General features: G+C 37.9%; 1 protein-coding gene across 4 annotated transcripts in view; it reads right to left on the bottom strand.

Annotated features, from left to right (window-relative positions):
• fbxo41 (F-box protein 41) overlaps positions 1 to 23,382 on the bottom strand; it is a 100,275-nt gene that overhangs the window by 62,356 nt on the left and 14,537 nt on the right. For all 4 annotated transcript variants that reach the window (XM_073953180.1, XM_073953170.1, XM_068220877.2 and 1 more), the window contains one exon: positions 1,750 to 2,736. In XM_073953180.1, coding sequence (XP_073809281.1) covers positions 1,750 to 2,468 — 719 coding nt within the window. In that variant the 5' untranslated portion in view covers positions 2,469 to 2,736. The remainder of the gene's footprint in view (positions 1 to 1,749; positions 2,737 to 23,382) is intronic.

The raw sequence follows: 23,382 nt of genomic DNA, 5'->3' as shown, positions 1-23,382 counted from the left end.
CTAAAAACCTGAAAGCATTGGTTTTCAGCTTTCTTCAAAATCTTTTGGGTTTAACAAACAAAAGAATATCATAAATGTTTGATACAAGGATGAGTAAATGATGACAAGATGTGCATTTTAGGTGAACTATCCCTTTAAGCTAACATTTTCTACGTATACCAGGATAAAAGTCCAAAGTATACTTGGATTTTACCTGTGCATTAGACATATGCATAGTCAAATATAAAAGCAAAGAACACAGGTGACTGACACATGCATACTAGAAGGAATCCTATTTGTCTAATGTCTGTCTTCTCTCACTAAATGTTATGATTGATCCTTATAAAACCTTGTATCACAGTGGTTATTCATAGTTTTGACATCTTCAGTAGTTTATTTTTTTGTTCGGTTCCATCTGCTGAAATATTTTACAATTCTGTAAAAAAATAATAATAATAATACAAGCGTGTATACATAGAAAGAAAAAATGGCATGTGAGTGTGAAATTTGTATTAAACACACAACCTTTTCTGTCAGCACTACCAGTCTATTTTATTTATATTCTGTTTTAATGAATCTAAAATAAAATTCTTGCTCTTGTACTGCTTATGAATAACTAAGACTTATCATAGCACTTACAAATTGTTGTTTTTTTGTTGCCTAATTGTCTTAATTTGTAATAGACCTTATACTTAATTTGCCAAGTGAATAAATGTAACTGTAAATATAGTATAAGAGTAAAATCAAAATATTTGTTGGGGTTTTTTGAACAGTTGCTCACATTGTTTCAAAGTACGCTCCACATTTACAAACACAGGTGCTCAAGACATGCACATTAGAAAGATTTCATGCTACTCCACAGAAATGAGAAATAAAATGCTTGCTTAAACTAAAGCTTTGGGTACCTGTTAATCTCACTGATCACTCATTAAGGCAAGCGTTTATTGTTTTTGCTGTTTTTAGTAGTTTGTTGCTGTTGTTGCTCAGTTTCTTCATGTTTTTTTGATAGAAACCACAGCCCAACCCACATTGTGGGCAAACCAACTAGTGGAAAAAACAACTAAATACAATAAAAAGATTATGTGTATCTGCGCTGATAGCCTAGTTGGCAGAGTGGCATATAGCACCACAGCACTTCAGGTATCCTGAGTTTTTGGTGGACTCATGGACCTTTCCCAATCCCATCGCCCAATCTCTGTCCAAGTTCATTTCCTGTCTAGCTACTGTTCTGTCACAATGATTTCAAAAATCTTTTTAAAAAGTGCAAGGTCAAAGCTCAGTGGTTAGCACTGGTGCCTCACAGCAAGAAGGTTACTGGTTTGAGTCCCGGTTGGACCAGTTGACATTTCTGTGTGGAGTTTGCATTTTCTCCCCGTGTTGATGTGGGTTTCCTCTAGGTGCTCCGGTTTCCCCCACAGTCCAAAGACATGTGCTATGGGTGAATTGAATAAACTAAATTGGCCGTAGTGTATGAGTGCGAATAAGTGTGTATTGATGTTTCCCAGTACTGAGTTGCAGCTTAAAAGGCATCCGCTTTGTGAAACATGTGCGGGATAAGTTGGCGATTCATTCCGCTGTCGCAACCCCTTATAAATTAAGGGACTAAACCGAAGGAAAATGAATGATTGCATGGTTAAGTTACATTTTGTAACTGGATGGTACAAAGTATGCATAGTTACAAAATTCGGTCAGCATGCACACAATACTATTGCGGTGATAAAATGTGAAGCATTTAGGTGTAGGAGGTTTATCATGAAAAAAAGAACTCACTGTTGTTTGTGTGAAAGCTCCTGCTCTTTGTTAACCAGATCCTGCTTAAGGCTGGCCAGCATCTCCACGGACACGTCCACTTGCCGTGAAAGCTCTGTGGCTTTGTCCTCCAGGTCTTGCTTCTCCTGACTGAGCCTCTCGCTCTCCAACTTTGCCTTTTCCAGCTCTGAGCTTTTCCTCTCCAACTCGGCCTGCAGACGACTGACTCTTGCTGAAATCTTTTGCTCCACCTCTTCTGACAGCTTCTCCAGCCTCTCGTCCAGCTCAAGTCTTTCAAAAGCTCGGGCTTTCAACCGAGCCAGCCCTTCCTCGTAAGCTGCCTCCACCGCACTAGCGGCCACATTAGCGGCCACTGCCACGGCATTGTTCCCTGCAGAGGACAAGGCGTCGCTGGAGCTCATGGCTGTCTTCACCAGAATCTCCCCCAGGGGAAACTCCACATTGGGCAGGTAGCAAGCAGTTGACGAGGGTGCAAGGCCAAGCTCTTCACCAGAGCAGGGCAGCTCGCGGTACGGAAAACGAGATTCTGCAGTGAGGGCTCCGTCAGCCACTAGGGGGAGCAGCGCTGCGGCATCGCATACGCTGTTGGACTTGGACAGCACATACAGGGTCTCGTAGGTATGATTGTACTCCAGATGGGCGCGTAGAGAGGACAGGCTTCGAAAGCGCTTGTGTTCCCCACAGCGAGGACAACGGTATGGCAGGTCCAAAGAGGCCATTCCACGCTCCCGCGGCTGCCAGGATGGAGCAATCTGCTCACGCCACCAAGCGCTGCCAGGAGCAGGCAGGGACGACGGCCGGGCAGCACAGAGGATCACTCATCTCAGACATGCTGGGTTTGCTTCGGGCTGAGCGGGAGCAGGGGATCATCACACATGCTCCTTCTGAGTCACAACTTCTTGAATTAGTTCTTCAATGAGGTCTTGACTGCTGTTACGCCTCTTCCTGCCACCTAATCCGTCTTTCTCGAGGTCCAAGCCTTTTGTCCTAGAAAAAGAACAACAAAAAGTATTGACAAATCTGCACAATTTAATACAAACATGCAACATCTTGCTACATAATAATATTAGTAATAATAATAATAATAAATTGTATTTTATTTGTAACGCACTTTCATGGATGCCCTTCCAGCCACTACCCAGTACTAGGAAACACGCTCATAAATTACGGCCAATTTAGTTAATCCAAATCACCTATACCGCAAGTCTTTGGACTGTGGGGGAAACCGGAGCACCTGGTGGAAACCCACGCCAACTGAGGACAACATGCAAACTCCACACAGAAAAGCCAACTGACCCAGCCGGGACTTGAACCAGTGAACTTATTGCTGTAAGGCGACAGTGCTAACCAATGAGCCACCCTCACTACCAAAATTCATTCATTCATTCATTTTCTTGTCGGCTTAGTCCCTTTATTAATCCGGTGTCACCACAGCGGAATGAACCGCCAACTTATCCAGCAAGTTTTTACGCAGCGGATGCCCTTCCAGCCGCAACCCATCTCTGGGAAACATCCACACACACATTCACACACTCACTCATACACTATTACATTTATCAATTTAGCCTACCCAATTCACCTGTACCACATGTCTTTGGACTGTGGGGGAAACCGAAGCACCCGGAGGAAACCCACGCGAAGGCAGGGAGAACATGCAAACTCCACACAGAAACGCCAACTGAGCCGAGGTTCGAACCAGCGACCTTCTTGCTGTGAGGCGACAGTACTACCTACTGCGCCACTGCCTCGCCCTACTACCAAAATTAATCACCGGAATTTAATTTTGATCCAGAATTTTTTTGTGCCTCAAAAATGTTATTTCTTGCCTGTGTGAGCCTACATGGCCCAAAAAAACTTTCTTCTGATGTTTAGCAAACAAGCACAGGATGCACAGACATGCTTCGCTTGCAACCTGACAAACATAAAAGCTGATATCAGCTCACTGGAGGCACACCTTTGTATCTGTGTAATGCAATGTGCTGCAAAGTTTGAATAAAACCATGGTTTAAATAAACCCTGCACAAACCGAAAGTCATTTCTTTTGTCAACAACCTAACAACCCTTCTCTGGACAATTTCCACTAAACTCTGCATGCATGAACTAGCAAAATAAACAGAGCATGCCATTTAGAATGATAAAATAACCACAGGACATTTGAGGAGTAAATGACTTTAAGTCAGCTAATCTCTCTGAGCGATTCAAGCCTCTACGGGACTGAGAATGTACTATTGCAGAATAGAACTGATCTAGCTGAATATGCATTTTTGTGCACTTATGAAAATTATTATATTTTGTCTGGACCGCTGTCTGGAAAATATATCTTACAATACGCCACACTACACCATGATTGCTAAATGTAACTTCTGCAACCGTTTAAGAGACAGTCTCAAAGGCTTAATAACAGCAAAGAAGGCACCTTTTGTGTGAAATTATTGGTAGTAGGTTATGTGCTATGATATTATCTAACTATTCTCAGAGAGAATAAAAGTCTAAAGGTCTAAAAGTCTGAAGGTGTAATTAATCCCCATTAGTGTTTTTCAGCCTTCTATACTGCTCCAGTTCTTACCCTTTTCATCCCCTCAGCGTTGTGAACAAAGCAGATAAGAATGAGAATGAAATGAAAATGATGAGAATTTATCCTGCACAGTGCACACACAATCCTGCAATCATTTTCAGCTGAAAATCCAATGCACAAACCAGTTATATATTCACTCAGCTGGGATTTAGAAAAGTTAAATTCCCCGAATTTAATCCATGATACTGAATCAAATAATCTGCAATGGCACGTTATGTGAAGTGCATTTAACAGGTCAATATAGAACACATCGTTCACCACTGAATTATCCGGCACTTTTGCCTTTGGAAGTTTATTTGACATTTGTGTCAACTTAAATAATTATTTTGAGCTTGGAACCAAACTTATTAGCTGTTAAACGTTTTGAAAGACTTAATATTTCAAATCTTTGAGTGTGAATCACATTTTGAACTTTCATCTAATATATCATCTAATACAGGGTGTCACGGTAGCGCAGTGGGAAGCATGATTGCCTCACAGAAAGAAGGTTGCTGATTAGAGCCTCAGCTGGGTCAGTTTTCTGTGAGGAGTTTGTATGTTCTCCCCATGTTTGCGTGGGTTTCTTCAAGGTGCTCTGGTTTCCCCACAGCCCAAAGGCATGTGGTGTAGGGGAATTGAATAAACTATATTGGTTGTGGTGTATGTGTGTGAATGAGTGTGTACGAATGCTTAAAACTTATGCTGTATAAGTTGGTGGTTCATTCCGCTATGCCGACCCCAGATTAACAAAGGGACCAAGCCGAAAAGAAAATATATGAATGAATGAATGCATGTAATATAAAAAAGTACTTCTAAATCATAATATGAAATATATTAAAAAATATCTGAGAAAATGAAATATTCTTAAATATTCATTTATAGAAAGTACAAAATATTATATTAAAAAAGACGTGACAAAAAACTGTTGTTATCATTAATTTATTCTATATTGATTGTATTTTTATTTTACAGACCAATATAGTCTGTCCAGATGTTTAGGATGTATTGTTATGAGGGTTTTAGATGCATGCTCTTCAATTTGTGAGAAATCTTAAACAGCCCCTATTTTGGTTTTTTGAAAATGACCTTCTATGCAGTCTGTAACACAACACTGAAAACATCCAGCTGAGGTTTAAATCTGAAAGTGCACTATGTTTCAAACTATTGATTCTTTAACAAAATAGTCGACTTAGAATCGAATAAATAAATCGAGTTGGGTTTGGATCTTTTGCCTGAGCGCATTGACATCGATGCGGTACATCACCAAATATGAAGTGCCGGATCCGGTAAAACGTGAACGCACCTTTCCCTTCAGACATTAGTGGAGTGAGGGGGAGCACGGGACTGATCATGGCACTAAGATGACAATCACTGATAGATGGAGATTTAGGCCCCGTTTACACTTGTGCGTTTTAGTTTTAAAACGGCGTTGTAGAATGAAAACGATCCGCGTCCACACTCGCGTTTTACCCAGCGTTTCTGAACTGCTCTCCGTCCACACCAAAACGCTGAAAACGCACATCACGTGACCACACACACACTCTCGGGCAAGCGCACCAGCTTTTCTACCCAGATGAGAGCTCTGCTTGTCGGACTGCTCATCAAGCATCTCCCGCTGGATCTAATCTCACTATATTTGCTAAACGTGATATTTCATTCATGTTGTTGTCTTTATCTAACGACATAGGCCAATTCCCTGACTTTGGTCATTGGAATCTATTAAGTTACTTGTTCACGGGTAACATGTTTTGGTTAAGCGCAAAGATAAGTTAATGATTAATCCAGGTACATTGACTGATCGCTTACCTTTATTTCCTACAATGTATAAACTTATTGTATGTTATACTTTTATAATTATCAATTATTAAAACTGATATTCAGCAAAAGAGAGGGTGTGTTTCGTATTTTCACTGAAATTGAAAGGAGGCAGTCGTTATCGGCTCCGTTTTGTTATAAATATCCACACAGTGAAGATGACGCTCATAAATGCAGCACGACGCCTCAACATTTCTGCTGTCTGTTAAGTAGCTAATATTAAAAAGAAAATAGGCAGTTCCTTAAATCATGTTTACATTTTATTGTTGAGAAAGTGAAACAACGTAGTGTGGAAATATAAATTTCTATCAACTAATTCCAAATGAACAATAATCTACGTATAACTGAAAAGTTATATTCTCTGTTTTTTATCTATATAATTTCATTAACATCCCAGCTAGGAGGGACATTTAACCTTTATCTCTCTGACTACAGGTTAAGCCAGTGATGCAAATGCTTTAAACGACTCTGTCTTTGTCTTCGGGTGTTGCTTTTATGCTACAGAAACCCTATGTTGATTAACTTGTGTGGTCAGTAGCTGGGCCGTTTTTTAACACCTATGCCATGCTGACTCCAACTCTTAATTTGCATGCTCTGTTTAGCCATGTCCCCTCCTCCTAACAGGACAATATAGACAGGACATCTTAATTCAGACTAATTCAGACTTGTGTGAGACTTGTGAGAGACTTGTGAAAGAACTTGCAGACTGCGGACCTCTAGTAGTCTCTTGCAGACACATTGGACACCTTGAAGACGCTGTATGACTGCAGATTAACCAACACGTCTCAATAAAGGAATTCTGCTTGTTCTGAGTCTCCTGGACTGGGTTCTCTCTCTTCTTTTTCACTCATTTATTTTTTTTTACAACAGTAGCCAAGGTGATGTGAATGAAGTTATAAAGTACACTGTTCCCTTTAAAGATTTACGCGTGTCCTCGGTATGTTTTCCATATCAAACTGAGAAGGGGGAGACTGCAGCCTTGATCAAACTTGCGAAGTCTTAACTTACAAGAAGAGGATGCGAGACTGAACTGTGTGTGGGCTACTTAATATTGAGGAAAAGCCCCAATCAGATAGGCGAACGTTTGCAGCCCCGCCTCCGTTTTCAGATGTCTCCGTCTTTCCCCATCCACACTGAGACGGAGCAGCAGCGTTTTAGAATGAAAACGGCCTTTCCAGCGTTTTCAAAAAGCTCCGTTTTCGGCGCTCGAGAACTCCGGCGTAGTGTGGACGGATGGCGTAACCGTAGCAAAACTTATGCGTTTTCAAACTAAAACGCACTAGTGTAAACGGGGCCTTAGCTGCAGGGAATAAACAGTTCATTTTCACAACAACACCACAGTATAGCCAACCATGTGCTGTGTTTGTTCCTGTCATTTTCCTGATTTTTTATACAATAAGCTACGCTACAATAACATGTAAGTGTAAGTAAAATCGATGCCTCATTTTGTGTAGTTTGCAAAATATGTAACATTATTTAATTGTGTGATGTAACTTGTTATCGCTCCATATGGCTTGTAATCCTTTATCTGTTATAGATCAGTGCTTGTAATGTATCTCTTAGGTTTAATCTTTATAGGCTATTCACATATTGCGTCCAAAACCACGTTGAAAATGTGAAGCATGCTTCTTCCTTAAGCAATTTAAATACATTTCTGAACTTACGATCCTCTGCTGGATCAATTTTCAAAATAGCTCAAAATTTTGCCACTGTGTGGATTAATACTGAGGCCATGTTTACACTAGTGCGTTTCAGGTTTAAAAACGGCGTTTTAGATCGAAAACGATCCGTGTCCACACTAGCCTTTCACCTAGCGTTTCTGAACATATCTCCGTCCACACTACGCCACCAAAAACGTATATCACGTGACCATTCGCACACTCTGGGCATGCGAGTTCTAGTATAAACAGAAAGCATAAGTCTCGCTCTGCATTTGGTTATTGTTAGTCAACAAACACCGGCTGAACAATGAACACGAAGGAAAAGAAAGCAAGAGAGGTTTTTTGTGGACAGACGACGAGGTCGAGTTGTTACTAAACGTAACAAATGAATAACTGCACAATGCCGCCTAAAACAGACAATGTTGTTGTTTACAGTGAAGGCTGGTCTGCTGTCTTCCGGTAGTGTTAAAGTCACGTGATAGGGGCTTGACGAATAAGGGAAGGATACGCAATGACACAAAGGCCCCAATCAAGTAGCGAATCTCAGCAGCCCTGCCTCCGTTTTCAGATGTCTTCGTTTTCCCTCATCCACACTGAGACAGAGCAGCAGCGTTTGAGAATGAAAGCCTCTCCAGCTTTCCAAAATGCTCCATTTTCGGAGCTCGAAAACTCCGGTGTAGTGTGGACAGATGGTGTAACCGTAGCAAAACTTATGTGTTTTCAAACTAAAATGCATTAATGTAAACAGGGCCTAAATGTGTATCGTACTTGGGTTTAGGGTTAAGAGTACAGTAACATGCTGGTGTTTAACTGCATTGCTTTAATGCATTTATGCATTGGGCTCTCACATACTTTTTGGCTGCTACTTCATAGCCGTGTTGGACGTTTCTCTTTGTCTCGCACTGAACCCAGTCGACCAACAACAGACTGGGTCATCGGACCAATCACAAGAGATTAGCGTCATGCAAAGGAGGGCTTTGGTAACAAATTAATCACTGAAAGAACCAAATGGGAGTTGTTGGGATAATTAGGATAAAATAAATGCATATTTTAAGACAATGAAAGTGTTTTTTGGCCTTGCATACATATCAACCTGTTGTTGGAGACCCCCAAAACCAAAATATGACCTTTTATAATGCAAAATAGGGGCTCTTTAAAACCTGCTCAAAACAGGTAACACCTGGTGTATGCTGTTACTATCTAAATGACCAGTTCATACTCCCGAAACACAGTCTGAGGTAATAAATGAAACGTGATTTCAGAGTTAGTGACATTGAGCCAGATTGTCTAGACTACATCTCATTGCCAGAAAGGTGAAAGAAGGAAAACAAATCTGACAACATGCTTAAACAATCATGTCAAAACCCAGAGCGCATCTGCTGTCCAGAGCTCATCAAATCCTGCTTCTCTCCCACAGGGTCCAAAACACGGGCTCTTACCCTGAGGGTGCTTGCTGATTTAAGAGCGTCATCATTATATCATCTACTGTGACACACATTTTAAAGCATCTGCAATCAGTGTCATTATGTGGATGTCTTCATATGTCAATCCATCAGGGGTGCACATCATTATAGGCACTTTGATCCGTCCCGGTTGTGCCAAAAAATGATCTCTGTCTGGGTTTGTCTTCCTCCATAACCTCCTTCCTCCTTCAGCCGAGGAGACGGAGAAAACCTTTTCATTGCTAATGGGGCTTGAAGACTCTCTCGTCTCTGATCCGTAATGGGATAACAAAAGACTTTTGATTAGGGTCTTCTTAGCGAGCATTAGCAGCAAAAACATAACTAAAACCATTAAAGCGCTCTTTTAAAGGCAGCTATTTAAGCATCAGATGTGGCTGGGTGGTATCAGAGGTTATGAATGAGCATCTGATCAACGCTCCTGTAGTCAGTTTGACCTTAATGACCGAGAAACGTTTGAGTCGCGCAGACAAATGACTGCTTCCAAGATGGAGGCCCATTGTTGCCAAGGATACAAGCTCAGAAAGTGATGTACAGTAATAAATGGATACAAACAAGCCGGTCGGTAATGATGAATCATCAGAGAGAGGAGGATCAGCTGGAGGAGTGCAGGAATGCAGGACAAAATGATGGACTGTGATGGTGAATAAATGACAGTAGATTGGTTTTCATAGAGATAGGTGGATGCTGAAGAGAACAAAGGAAATATGCTAATTCCTAATCACCAAAATAATTAGAATACATATAAAAATATACAGTTGAATCAGAATTATTAACCCCCCTGAAATATTAGCCCCTCTGTTTATTTTTTCCCCAATTTCTGTTTAACGGAGAGAAGATATTTTCAACACATTTCTAAACATAATAGATTTAATAACTTATTTCTAAAAACTGTTTTAGTTTATCTTAGTCATGATGACAGTAAATAATATTTGACTAGATATTTTTCTAGACACTTCTATACAGCTTAAAGTGACATTTAAATGCTTAATTAGGATAAGTAGGTTAACTAGGCAGGTTAGGGTAATTAGGCAAGTTATTGTATAATAATGGTTTGTTCTGTAGACTGATCAAAAAAAAATATTGCTTAAAGGGACTAATAATATTGACCTTAAATGGTTTTTAAAAAATTTAAAAACTGCTTTTATTGTAGCCAAAGTAAAACAAATAAGTCATTCTCCAGAAGAAAAAATATTATCAGACATATACTGTGAAAATTTTCTTGCTCTGTTAAACATCATTAGGGAAATATTTGAAAAAGAAAAAAAAAATCAATTCATTTTCTTTTCAGCTTAGTCCCTTTATTAATCTGGGGTCGCCACAGCGGGATGTACTGCCAACTTATCCAGCATATGTTTTACACAGCGGATGCCCTTCCAGCTGCAACCCATCACTGAGAAACACCCATATACTCTCATTCACACACCTACACAACGGACAATTTTAGCTTACCCAATTCACCTGTACCGCATGTATTTTGACTGATAGGGAAACCGGAGCACCGAGAGGAAACTTACTCGGACGCGGGGGGAACATGCAAACTTTACACAGAAACGCCAACTGACCCAGCCGAGGCTCGAACCAGTGACCTTCTTGTGGTAAGGCGACAGCACTACCTAATGCGCCACCATGTAGCTGCTAATAATAAATTTCGTCCAAATTTAGAATAAAATGTTTTGAGTTTTTTTGCTAAAATAAACAAAAATACATGCCAGTTATATTTTCATTAAAACTCCACGTTCATGTTTTTGTATTGTTATGCTTAAATTCACTAAAATCACCTAAAATGTCATTTATGTGTGTTTTTAAAATTATTTTAAAATATGCACAAAATGTATCATACTGAATATTATTCTAGTATTACTTTGAGCTGTTTGCAGTTATAGCCAGTATTGTTTTAGTTGATTACTAAGCTATTATATTATATTATATTATATTATATTATATTATATTATATTATATTATATTATATTATATTATATTATATTATATACCTACTTACAGGGACATTTATATCGAACTTGATATTTAGGCGCACCATATACTGTTTCATAACATCTAGTTTTATGAGGTGGGTTGTTAGCCCAATGCTCAAACAGCAACCTGGAGGAACAGAACATATACACATACACTACGGACAATTTAGCTTACCCTGTTCACCTACAGCACATGTCTTTGGACTCTGGGGTCAACCAGAGAAAACCCACGTGAACACGAGAAGAACAGGCAAACATCACAAAGAAATGCCAACTGACCCAGCCGGGGCTCAAACCAGTAACCTTCATGCTGTGTTGACCACCGTGTCAACGTATTGTAATATATATATATATATATATATATATATATATATATATATGTATATATATATATATATATATATATATATATATAAAAATGTAAATAGAGATGCGCGGATGGGCTATTATTTCATCCGCAACCGCATGACAAAATTCATCATCCGTCCGCCATCCATCCGCAGTAACATTTTTGACCAATTTTTAAAACCGCACCCGCCCGCCATCTGCTGATTGGGCTCTTTATTTGAATGGCTTATTCCTTTTTTTATTAAATGAATGTTTCTTTATTGATCATTATATAATAGAGAATGACTTATGTAGACATGCAGTTAATCCAAACGTGCAAGTCATTAATTGACGACGCTTTGAAGTTACGCTAAAGATACGAGGACGTGTCTTTTCACTTGATTCGATTCCTCGGTCCTTCAGTCTTTTTCTTGCGTCCTTCCCTCGTAACGTTATCCCGGTGGGGTGGAAACACGAGGAAAGAAAGCAAGGAAAGGAAACGAGGATGCACAAATAAGAAACGAGAAGCACCCGAGCTCTCAGAATATCAGCAGTGAACTCCGTCTCCAATCGGCGCACAGGGACAAAAATAAATAAATAGCCTAAATTAAACGCACTGTACTATAAAACTTTTTTTTTTTATTGTAGCCTAATAGAAAACGCATTGACACGTCATTTCAACATGCTGCTATTTAGCCTAATACTAAATGCCTATTTCACTTATTTTTTTAGTAAATAGATAGAATAATAAGTCATTTACATTATAGCCTAATAATGTTTACATTTGTAGTTGTCCATAGCAACCCCAAAAACGTACCTGCTTGCCTTGCACATATAATTATTGGGCACAGTTTTTCGACTATTTTTTATTTTTTGCTGTGGATGTTATTGAGCTTGTAGAAATCGGAAACAACACAGTTCTGCGACACAGATGAACCTTTATTGATATCTCTATCAGACAATACCTATTTTCTATGCCAAAAGAAACAACAGGCAGTAAAAAAAATATTAACATAAATATCTTAATGTAGGCATAGGCTATAGTCGCATGCTTTGGCAAACAAATTTTTAATAAAAACGTCATATCGTGCCTAAGCCTTGTAGGCTCAGTCACCCCCACAATTAGAAATTAAATTAGAAAAATAGATATGCCATCCCTCTTTGAGCGAACCTGACCAGGCTAAAGTGCATGTATGACAAGTGCCCCAATAACCCATGGACTTAGGATCATCCCCATTCCCCTCAAACTTGAAGCATAACGAAATACTACGCCATTAAATTTGCGACAAAGAAATTCTGGCAAAATAACCTTAGCCTCGGAACGTAAAAGCGAGGCCAACATGTCTAGAATAGAATAGGCTCAACCAATATGAACGTAAAATTATCAGCTGACCGAACTCAAAAGTTTATATTGAACATATGTGTAGCCTAAATAACATAGGCTAATTGGTTTAATATGCCTGACCTTAGGTCTAGTTTGATTTTTTCTTGGCACAATGCAGGAATAAAATAGCATCCACAGTGTCAGGATTCAGACGGGAGCGCCTGCATAGCCACTGCGCCCTGCTGCACTGAAGGAGCGCTCGATCGCAGCACTTGTTGCTGAAATGCATAGAATTCTCTTGGAAAGGTGCTGCAGTCGTGGGAATGCCTGGCCTTATTTCTCCCAAAAGGAAAGTAGATTTTCCTCTGCTGATCCGTCTATACGGAAGTTTGTAGAGGAATACTTCTGTACACTTCATCCAGAATTAGTGTATCCGATTCCTCCTCCCATTCTGTGAAGTCAGTCCTAGGCTTTTTCGTTGGTGCGCCAGCTATGAATATAAAAACAGTACAACCACCCGCCACCCGCCCAAATTTAATTAAAATATTATTTTTTCGTAACGTCATCCGCCCGATCCGCGGCTATAACCGCCAACCGCGCATCTCTAAATGTAAACAAATGTAGTGTTTACACAAATGTGCTGCCATTTTTATATTTGTCCATACTATATTTTATAAATTTTGTTATTTTGATACAAGTTAGACCAAAAATTTTATTTGTTGTTACAATGACAACAAGCTAAAATAAAATAAGTGTTTTGCATTATTTTTTTATTTAACGTTTAATTTGTTACAAAGTATAAGTAATTACATTTAAAGCGTGTTATCGTTTCAGCTTTAGTTTCCTAACATCTCTGAAAAAATATTATCATATAGAACACCAGTATCCTTGATTTGTAAGGCAGAATTGCACATATTTTGTCAATGTTCCAGCTTAATTTTTTTATGCAACACAACAAATGACCAAATGACAAGCCATGTCCCTCCTAAATCTCAGTGGACCACTCATTCATGTTTGAAAGCGACTGAATGTGGAACATCAGGTATTATTTTGTCAAATACAAAAAATGGCATTTAAAGCATAAGAAATACTTATGAAAAAATCTTGTTTTTTAGTGATATGATTGTCTGTGCTTTTCATTTTTGCTTTCAAAGCAGATGGAAAAACATGCTTTTTGCATCATGTCTTGCTAGGAAAAAGCCTTAGCATTTTACTAAAAGATTCATTCAAATGCAAATCATATGTGTCCATATCATTGTGAAGTATTTCATCAGGTCATAGTGAGCACTGTTCTCTGTACGTCTTGCCACATCAGTCCATTACATATAGTTTTCAGTATGACAAACCTTTCAATTCTATTAATGGATTTAAAAGAGGCTTTGTACAAGCTGAATGCTGTCATTTCATCCATTCAGCCACCACAATGACATTTCTTTACTTTTTAAGTCTCGGAACTAAACAGTCATATTATTAGGCAAAGAATACAGTTTTGTCTGATCTTTTGTTATCTAAAAGCCTAATGCAAAATTCATGACACCACGCATTTCACATTCAGTGTATGAAGTGAGGTGTAATGCAGTGAGTGCATCTCTGGAACAGCTGCTTTCTCCTGAGTGAGTAAAGCCAGACACGGTAGCGTCATCACAATACCCTCGTGATTAAAAAGTAGTAGCCAAAATAGCTGCATTGTGTGAGAACACAAATCTATTTCCACCGAAAGACTGACAACAAGCAAAAATCTATAATTCTAGTGGAAATAAAGAGAAAATGCAGAAGCACCAGACTGCAATTTTCAAGAAGCTATTACTATGGTGGGCCACTAGTGCACATCACACTTAAACAATTACTTTTGCTGCTTTTTCAAACTATCTTTTTAACATAAGTTGGACCAACACACTTCTTCGGGACTCGAACCAGCAACCTTCTTTCTGTGAGGCAACAGTAATAACCACTGAGCCATAAGGGTGTCACGATCCTCCAAATCCTCGATTCGATTACATTTTCGATTCTAAAGGCACGATTCGATTCGATTTTCGATTATGAATAATTAATTAATTAATGACCAATTAATTATTTGTAGCCTACCGTTTAAACTACCTGACCTGCATGGTATTTGTTTTACCCATAAACAAATCATACAGTAAATAAATAAAGGCAAGATACACACATTTTACAACACATAATTACAACCTGTCAATCACTTTTTCAGCGGGACTCCTGAATAGGCAGTGATCTGTGTCGTTATAATGGCGTCGGTAAAAAAGACGCACAACCAACAGGAACCAGCCAACAGTATCTGAGGTGTTCGCTAAAATGACAAAGTACAAGTGAGTGAAAGATTGAAGCAGTCTACTGATCCTCTGACTGCCTGGACCTGCTGTCTCGAGCCAATAGCTGTGTGTGTGCGTCTTTGTGTGTGTGTGTGTCAGAGGTAGAGAGGAAGGAGGGCTGTTTAGAAATGCTACACGCCACTGTGGATGTCAAATCGTTGGATCGAGTGGATCTGCAACGGGGGCGGGCGGAGGATCGCGATGCCGGTGTTGTCTATCGGACGAACCCTAATACGTACATAGCAGAGCTAGCAAAACTGTGTTTTTTTTTTTTTGTCGACAACACGAACGTTGTCAACATAACTCACTGGAAATCCAAAATGCTTACACACCGGCGACTTCATTGAAAGAGGAGAGGGTTTAAGTTCTGTCGACGGGTCTCCTGTATCTGCAGTTCAACAAGCACTTCAACAAGCCTGTTATTTTCCCGCTTGGCAAGCCAAGCTGACGTGACATGGGGGCGTGGCAGCATCGACGATTCTATTTTTTGATTCGCTAATCGAAATTGAGCATAAATTTCGATCGACTGAGCCACCATGCCACCGTTTTATTAATTCCCTTTAAATGTGTAAAATTAACCTAAGCGGTTTGTGTTAGGACAACAGGAAGAAATTGTGTGGAACCGAGCATTTTTTACAGTGTAACATTTACAAAAAAATTCACATGTTAAGCTCACAGCACAACATTTAAAAAAAAAAAAATTCAAAACACAACATTTCAGAAAGCAAACATTAACTCGCAACACAACGACATTTAAGAAAACAAATTTTAAAAATTTTATATTATTGTGTTGTGATTTTAACCCTCTGGGCTCTGAGGGTGTTTTGGGGCTCTGCAAAGTTTGGACATGCACTGACATTTGTGTTGTTTTCAGTATCTTAAAAACATAGTTATGGCTAAAGTGTGATAGCACTGTAAACAGCTACAGTAATACCTAAGCAGAATGTTTGTATGTGTTTGTGTTTTTGAGAAAGAAACGTTTATGCGTGGTTAGTAAAAAAGTAAAAATTTAAAGTCATTGAAACAAGGCCATGAAACACACTGAGAATATTTGTGCACAAGACTTTTGAGAACTGGATCTTGTAGCCTAGTGTTTTTGCTTCAAAATGATGTGAGAATCATCTTGTTCACTTGCTCACAGTAAACAATGTAATGAATTTAAATTTCTAAGTCACTTTTTGAGTGAAAATGGTTTATGAGAGAAGGCGTGAACTATCATTACTATGCAGTGAGTCACACCTGAGAAGACGAAGACCTGCATAATGATCTGCATAATGAGCCATCAGACGGGTATGTGACTAAAGGCTGATTTATACTTCTGCGTCAAACGCCGGCGTATGCTACGGCGCTGACGCATAGCCCTTCGCCGTGGCCGTCGCTGTCACTGATGTGCACCTCTCAAAAATTGTAACTACACGTCGCAACGACGCGTAGCGCAAGCTCTGTGATTGGTCGGCTTGGTAGCGCTGACGAGTCTGGGCGGGACCGAGAGCCGCGCGAATGGCGCGAGCGATTGTTTACAAGTGTGGAGTCCCGTGAAGTAGCTCCGGATGGAAAGTTCTGTTTTGTGTTTACCTCATAGTTAAAGTTGTTGTACGTCCGCCGGTTCCTGCCTCAAAATGAGCGAGTTTGAGCCACTTGTAAATCCCGGAAGTGTTCAGGAAAAGCCAAAAAGCAGCGAAGAAACTCGACACAGAGGAAAATTTACACCTCACTGCCAACTAGCGTTTCGGAAGTGTTAATGCAGACCAACAGAGACAGCGTGCAGAAGTATAAATGCACAGCCACGCGCGTTGCATGCGCCGTGAGTTACGCCGGTCACTTGACGCAGAAGTATAAACCAGGCTTAAGAGGGAAGAGTTTCAAGAAGGAATCAAAGAAAAGTTTATATACTTTTTTGTTTGCAGTTTATTTAAAATATATTAATCACACAAAATAACTGGATATACACTTTTGAGAGTCAGCGCACTCTATAAAACTCTTTAAACTTTATAAACTAACAAATAGCAAATCTACTGAAAAAGTTATTTGTAAATGAAACATAATAACATATAGAAGGTGCTGCTCAGCGTCAGTCACACAACACTAAACACCATTATGGTAACAGACATAAAATTTAAGTAATGCAATAAACAATATTTATCAAGATGTAACATGAAACTCTAATTTACAGTCCAGGCTGAAATTATTCATACTACTGGCAAATTCTGACTGCCATTTTTCTTGTTCAAAGGTAAATAAAAGCTGAGAGGAAAAAATCCACATTGATGCCTCTTGTGCGTCATATTATTATTTTTTGGGAGAATCCCGTATCATTTCCAGTCAAAAAATATTTCTGGTTGAATAAAGATAACTTTAAGTCACAATTTGCCAGCTGTATGAATATTTTTGGGCTTGACTGTGCATAACTGATGACTTAAAAAACTTATAAGGATCATAGTCACCAAAAAACCATAAAAAGTGAAGTGCCATGGGGAATTCTTGGAAAGTCAATATGCAATTATTCACCATATTTACTGTACAAAGGAAAGTTGCTGTTAGCCAGGATACAGATTTTAATGTAGCATTTTTTAAATAATGTATTTAATTGTTTACTAATTTATCTTAATCATTTCCTAAAAATTGAAAGGGAAATTCATCTACAGCAATTTAGCCCCAACCAAACTTTCAGTTTAAAGAAACCCACATAAATGAGCTCATTATGTAAATTTAGGTCACAAATGATATGTACTGGAAAACCCAATTTACATAATACATATTTATGGTCTTACTCTGCACACTTCATCATGCACATTATTCCAAAGGAAAAAGATTTGTCTTCTACTTTCATCAAAATCTAACAACTTATTTTACCTCACAAATAATTTTCCAAGACGGTGCCATGATAAAGATTTCTACTCAATTTTATCTCAGTTGATCAAATCAAGTTTAGTCCTACACTTCTGACGTCTGATTAAATATGTTGTCACAGCCAGAATCTCACAACAGAAGGGTTAGTATCTCAAGTAGGCATGTGACAATGCTGATAAATGAATGCGATAATTGCTTAAACATATAAAGGTATAGTTCACCCCAAAATTTAAATCTCTTTACAATTTACTCACAATCAAATGGTTCTAAACTTTGATTTTTTTTTCTTCTGGTGACCAGATATACTTCAGAACGATTGAAAAAGTAGCCATTGATATCCAAAGTGAAAAGAATTAAACGTATGTAATACTATAGACTTTCTTTAAAATATCTTTTGTGTTCAACAGAAGAAAGAAACTCAAACCAGTCAGGAACAAGTGGAGGATGAGTATGACAGAATTTTCCTTTTTGCATGAACTACCACTTTAAAGTACTAATAAAATCGGTAACACTTTACAATAAGGTTCATTAGTTAATGCATTTACTAACATGAACTTATCATGAACAACACTTGTATAGCATTTATTAATCATAATTGAACATTTACTAATGCATTATTTACATCCAAACTCATGCTTTTTAACATTAGTTAATATACCGTGAGTTAACATGCTCACAATGAACAACTGTATTTTCCAACACAATCTCACGGCAATTCGTAACTTTTTCATTTAGTGGCTAATTCGTATGAATTCGTACGATCTAATTCGTACAATTTAATACGATTTGCTTATCCCCCAATGATGGTTGGGGTTAGGGGTGGGGTCAGGTGCCACGCCTCCTTTTAAAAATCGTACCATTTCGTACGACTGAACTCGTACGAATTCGTACGAATTAGCCACTAAACTGGCAAAACGTAAAATACTTACGTTTTCTCGTGAGATCAGGCTGGTATTTTCATTAACTAACGTTAACTAACATGAACAAATACTGTAGTAAATGTATTGTTCATTGTTTGTTCATGTTAGTAAATGCATTAAGAAACATTAACTAATGAACCTTATTGTAAAGTGTGACCATAAAATCAAAAGTAACCATACGACTTTGTTAGCTCACATTGCTAGTTTTGTTGTGAACAACTCATCTGTGCATGTCATTAAGATAAAAAAATAAATAGTTTGCCCTTCTAATCTTTAATTGAAATCTAAAAATACACTTCCTGTTTGTTTTCAGATAAATTCTCATAGTATGTCTGTCTGAGGTATTGGACGAGGCTAACATACTTAACCACGCCCCTCCAATGGTCAGATCTGACAGCACTAAGACAACAAACAGAAATGGTGAGGAGGAGCAGTCTGTTAGGTTGTAATAACACATCTGAAAGCCTTTTCCTGATCTTTTTAAATGCAATGCCTACTGTACTACATCCAATCAGCTCGGAGTAGAAAAAAACAAGCCACACCCACTGTTTTCTCATTTAAAATTTCATTTCTCTAGAAACTGCATAACAATATGAAGAAAAAATGGTTGCAGCTTCCGATTTATGCAGACATGATGTACAGTATCATCATAATATTGACAAAAGCAGGAAAACATGGTTACTTTCAAAAACCAAAAAGAAACATATCAAATAGCACAAGGATTATAAAGTGAGACAGGTAGCTGGCATTAGGTACTATAAGGTCTAATTAGTAAATGTTAGTTAATTGGTAACTATGTTTAAAAACGCAATTACATTTTATTAGCTTTTAGGTCTATTAAATAAAACTGTTTTAATGGTTTCTTTTCTTTTTTATTGAATTATGCATTGGGCGACACAGTGGTCACTGGTTCGAGTTCCTGCTGCAGGCCCGTAGCCAGCCTGGTCAAAGTTGTGGTTCTATTTTTCTCAAATAGTGGGCCTTTTTGCAGTTATGGGCCTCATTGAAGCTACTATTTACTGTTGGATGGTCGTCATAACTAAAAAGGTGCATTTAAAAATTCATGGATAACAACAGCCAAAATAGTATTCAAATTAATTTAAATTTTTGGTCATTTTTGGTGCTTAATGGCTTTGAAATTGGTAAAAAAAAATTGGGATAAATGTTTGGGATAAATTTTGGACATTTGTCAGTGAGGGTTCCGTCTTTCAAACCACCCGAACTCCCCCTGGCTACAGGCCTGGGCTAAGTCAGTTGGCATTTGTGTGGAGTTTGCATGTTCTCCCCGTGTTGGTTTCCTCCGGGTGCTCCGGTTTCCCCCACAGTCCAAGACATGCGCTATAGGTGAATTAAATAAACTAAATTGGCTGTAGTGTATGAGTGTGAATGAGTGTGTATTGATGTTTTCCAGTACTGGGTTGGAGCTGGAAGAGCATCCCCAGTGTAAAACATATGCTGGAAAAGTTGACGGTTCATTCTGCTGTGGTGACACAGGATGAATAAAGGGATTATTGATAAATGAATGAATGAATGAATGAAATCTATCTATCTGTCTATCTGTCGGTCTGTCTGTCTGCCTAATCAGCGCTACAAATCCTCCTTTACACAATGCCACCACACAGTTTGGTTTCTCCGCATGTCACAGCAGTCATGACCTACCAGGAATTTCATTAGACAGCAGTACCTCCAGAAGAAAAAATACCCAAAAATACAGTTTTGAATTGTAAAGAAATCTGTTTTAGAAACTAATGAAGACAGCAGAAGTCAATGGTCTATTTGAATTGATGCATAAGAACATCATTTGGACTAATAAATGCTTTACAAATAGTTTTCAACATCAGTTTAGTTTAAAGACCTAATGTCAACAATTAGTTTTGAGACTTTCAAATGGAATGAAAAACAGAAAAGGACAAACGGATCAGAAAATCAATCAATATCTCAGGCATATACCATGTTAAAATGTAAAAAAAAAAATATTTCTGACAATAAATAGACTGTTAATTCTTCAAGCATTTGGTGGAGTAATGAGCAACAATCATTATTTTAAATTGCTTTCTAAAAGTTTAAATAATAAATAATTATTAAAAGTATTCACAGTATTGAAGTGCCCACAATAAAAACAATATTATGCATGTCCATGATAAATTGTATTATGGAATATGTGCAAGTCTAATCTTAAATGTTCCTGTAAAAAAAAAAAAAAACCTTAAAGCTGGTTATTTATTGACTTTTAGTTCATTTTTTAGTTATTTTAGTTCATTATTTGAGTGATACTTCTATGCACTGATTTTGCAAAACCACAATTTTGGTTTTATCTGATTTAACCACAGCAGCCATCTATTGTTTATATGGACATTTGCAAAACCTCGGGAGGTTCTTGAAAATAAAAAGAACTTCAGAGCACATTTAACATCAGTTGGACCACTTGAGATGGATTAACCATGAAGTACAATGGGTTGTGAATGGCATTTCAAGTGCAAGCAAAAAGGCAAAAGTCAATGCAGGAAAATAACTAGAAGTACAAGAGCCAACTAAAATAGCAGAATCACAAGGACAATACTAATGCTTGTAAGAAACATGCGAAAAATCTTGGTAGCCGCCTCAGAAAAACAAAAGACAGTGAAGGCCAGGCCAAGGCTGCTCTGGATGCTTGGTTCCAAAACTTAAAGCTCGGCTGGTGAAAGACTTGTCTGGATCCTATTGATCCATGGGATTTCACTGAGCCAATTATCCATCATTAACCACAGCTCATCACATGCCACTAGTCTGGGAAGAGATCCCAATAAAACACTAAAGGCCCTCTCACACTTCTCTTTCTGTACCGTGAGCTGATGCAAGCCAATCGATTTCACAATTATGTTATTTTTCACACAGGTTAGCAAACATGCACTTCCACTGAGTGCACTGTTTTCTGTGCTTGAATTGCTAAGGAGGATGTGTTCTTAAATAACACATTATTATTGTATTTAGAGCTGGGTGATTGACTTTTCATTAAATTAAATCAAGGAATATTTAAAATATTGACTATGGATATGTTTTCAAGGTATACCATAGTTTGGAATAGTCAAGGTTTTAAGACAGTCAAACTTTTCTGCTGTCTGTCTGTCTGTCTGTCTGTCTGTCTGTCTGTCTGTCTGCCTAATCAGCACTGCAAATCCTCCTTTACACAATGCCACCACACAGTTTGGTCCCTCCGCATGTCACAGCAGTCATGACCTACCAGGAATTTTATCAGACAACAGTACCTCCAGAAGAAAAGATACCCAAAAATACAGCTTTAAATTGTAAAGAAATCTATTTTAGAAACTAATGAAGACAGCAGAAGTCAATGATCCATTTGAATTATTTACCCTGACATGTTTACTGCTCCAAAATACTTAAAATGTTTCTCAAATTAAAATAAATTGTATTTAAAGTGGAAAAACTACTCAGACATTTAAAAAGAATATATATTAGAGAAGTTATCACAATATTATGAAACAGTGATATATTTATCCAAGGTTATCATACTGTCAGAATCTGATACCGGTCCATCCCTAATATTAAGCATTTTTTTACATTTTAAAATAAATTTAAAAAATGCTTCCTATTCAATTGTTTTCTCACTTGTGTAGAACATCTTTAACTTTTTATTAAAGAATGTAAAACATATGAAATATATACAAAATAATAAACAAAGTAGGGCTGCACCATATTGGAAAAATCGGACATTGCAATATTTATCTTTTTCTGCGATATATATTGCGATATGAATACAATTTCAGCAGATGGCTTAAATAGCTCTATTTGGAATTAAATCAATAATTTAGACTGATTGGAATAATCTTGAATCTAAGAAATAGAAGGATAAAAAGGTGGAGCAAAAATAAAAGTGAAATAAGTAGTCAGATATTCAGGTTAGAGCTGGGCGATTTGGTCTAAAATCAACATCTCGATTAATTGAACATTTTAACTCAATTACAATAAGTAAACCATTATTTTATTTCTTTATTTTATTTTTTTGCCCTCATAGTTCACGGACAAGTTTGTAGAGTAAATATGCTCACATTTTACAACTGAGAGATTTCACATTGAAGGGTGCATTACTAGATTTTAAAATAACTGAAGGAAATACACGCCAACGTTAAACAACTGAAATTAAAGCACACATTGCCTAAAACCATTGCCTAAAACCACGCAAAGTCACGTATATTCTTATAAAAAAGTGAAAATAAATAGCTTGCACCTTTGGAAACATTATAAATAATAACTAAAATAACTTTTGCATATCCTGTAAATTACATTTTAAACACTACATTTCTTGCATCTTCTGTAAACAAATGTTTTAATGTAAATAATAATTTTAATGAAATGGATAATATGCCGTCTCAAGGAATCTCTGGCACAGCTTACAATCATCGTCAGTGAAGTGCAAAG

This window comes from Danio rerio, chromosome 1, assembly GCF_049306965.1.
Source record: "Danio rerio strain Tuebingen ecotype United States chromosome 1, GRCz12tu, whole genome shotgun sequence".
In the NCBI taxonomy this organism is placed as follows: domain Eukaryota; kingdom Metazoa; phylum Chordata; class Actinopteri; order Cypriniformes; family Danionidae; genus Danio; species Danio rerio.
This window is presented reverse-complemented; position numbering and strand designations above follow the sequence as displayed.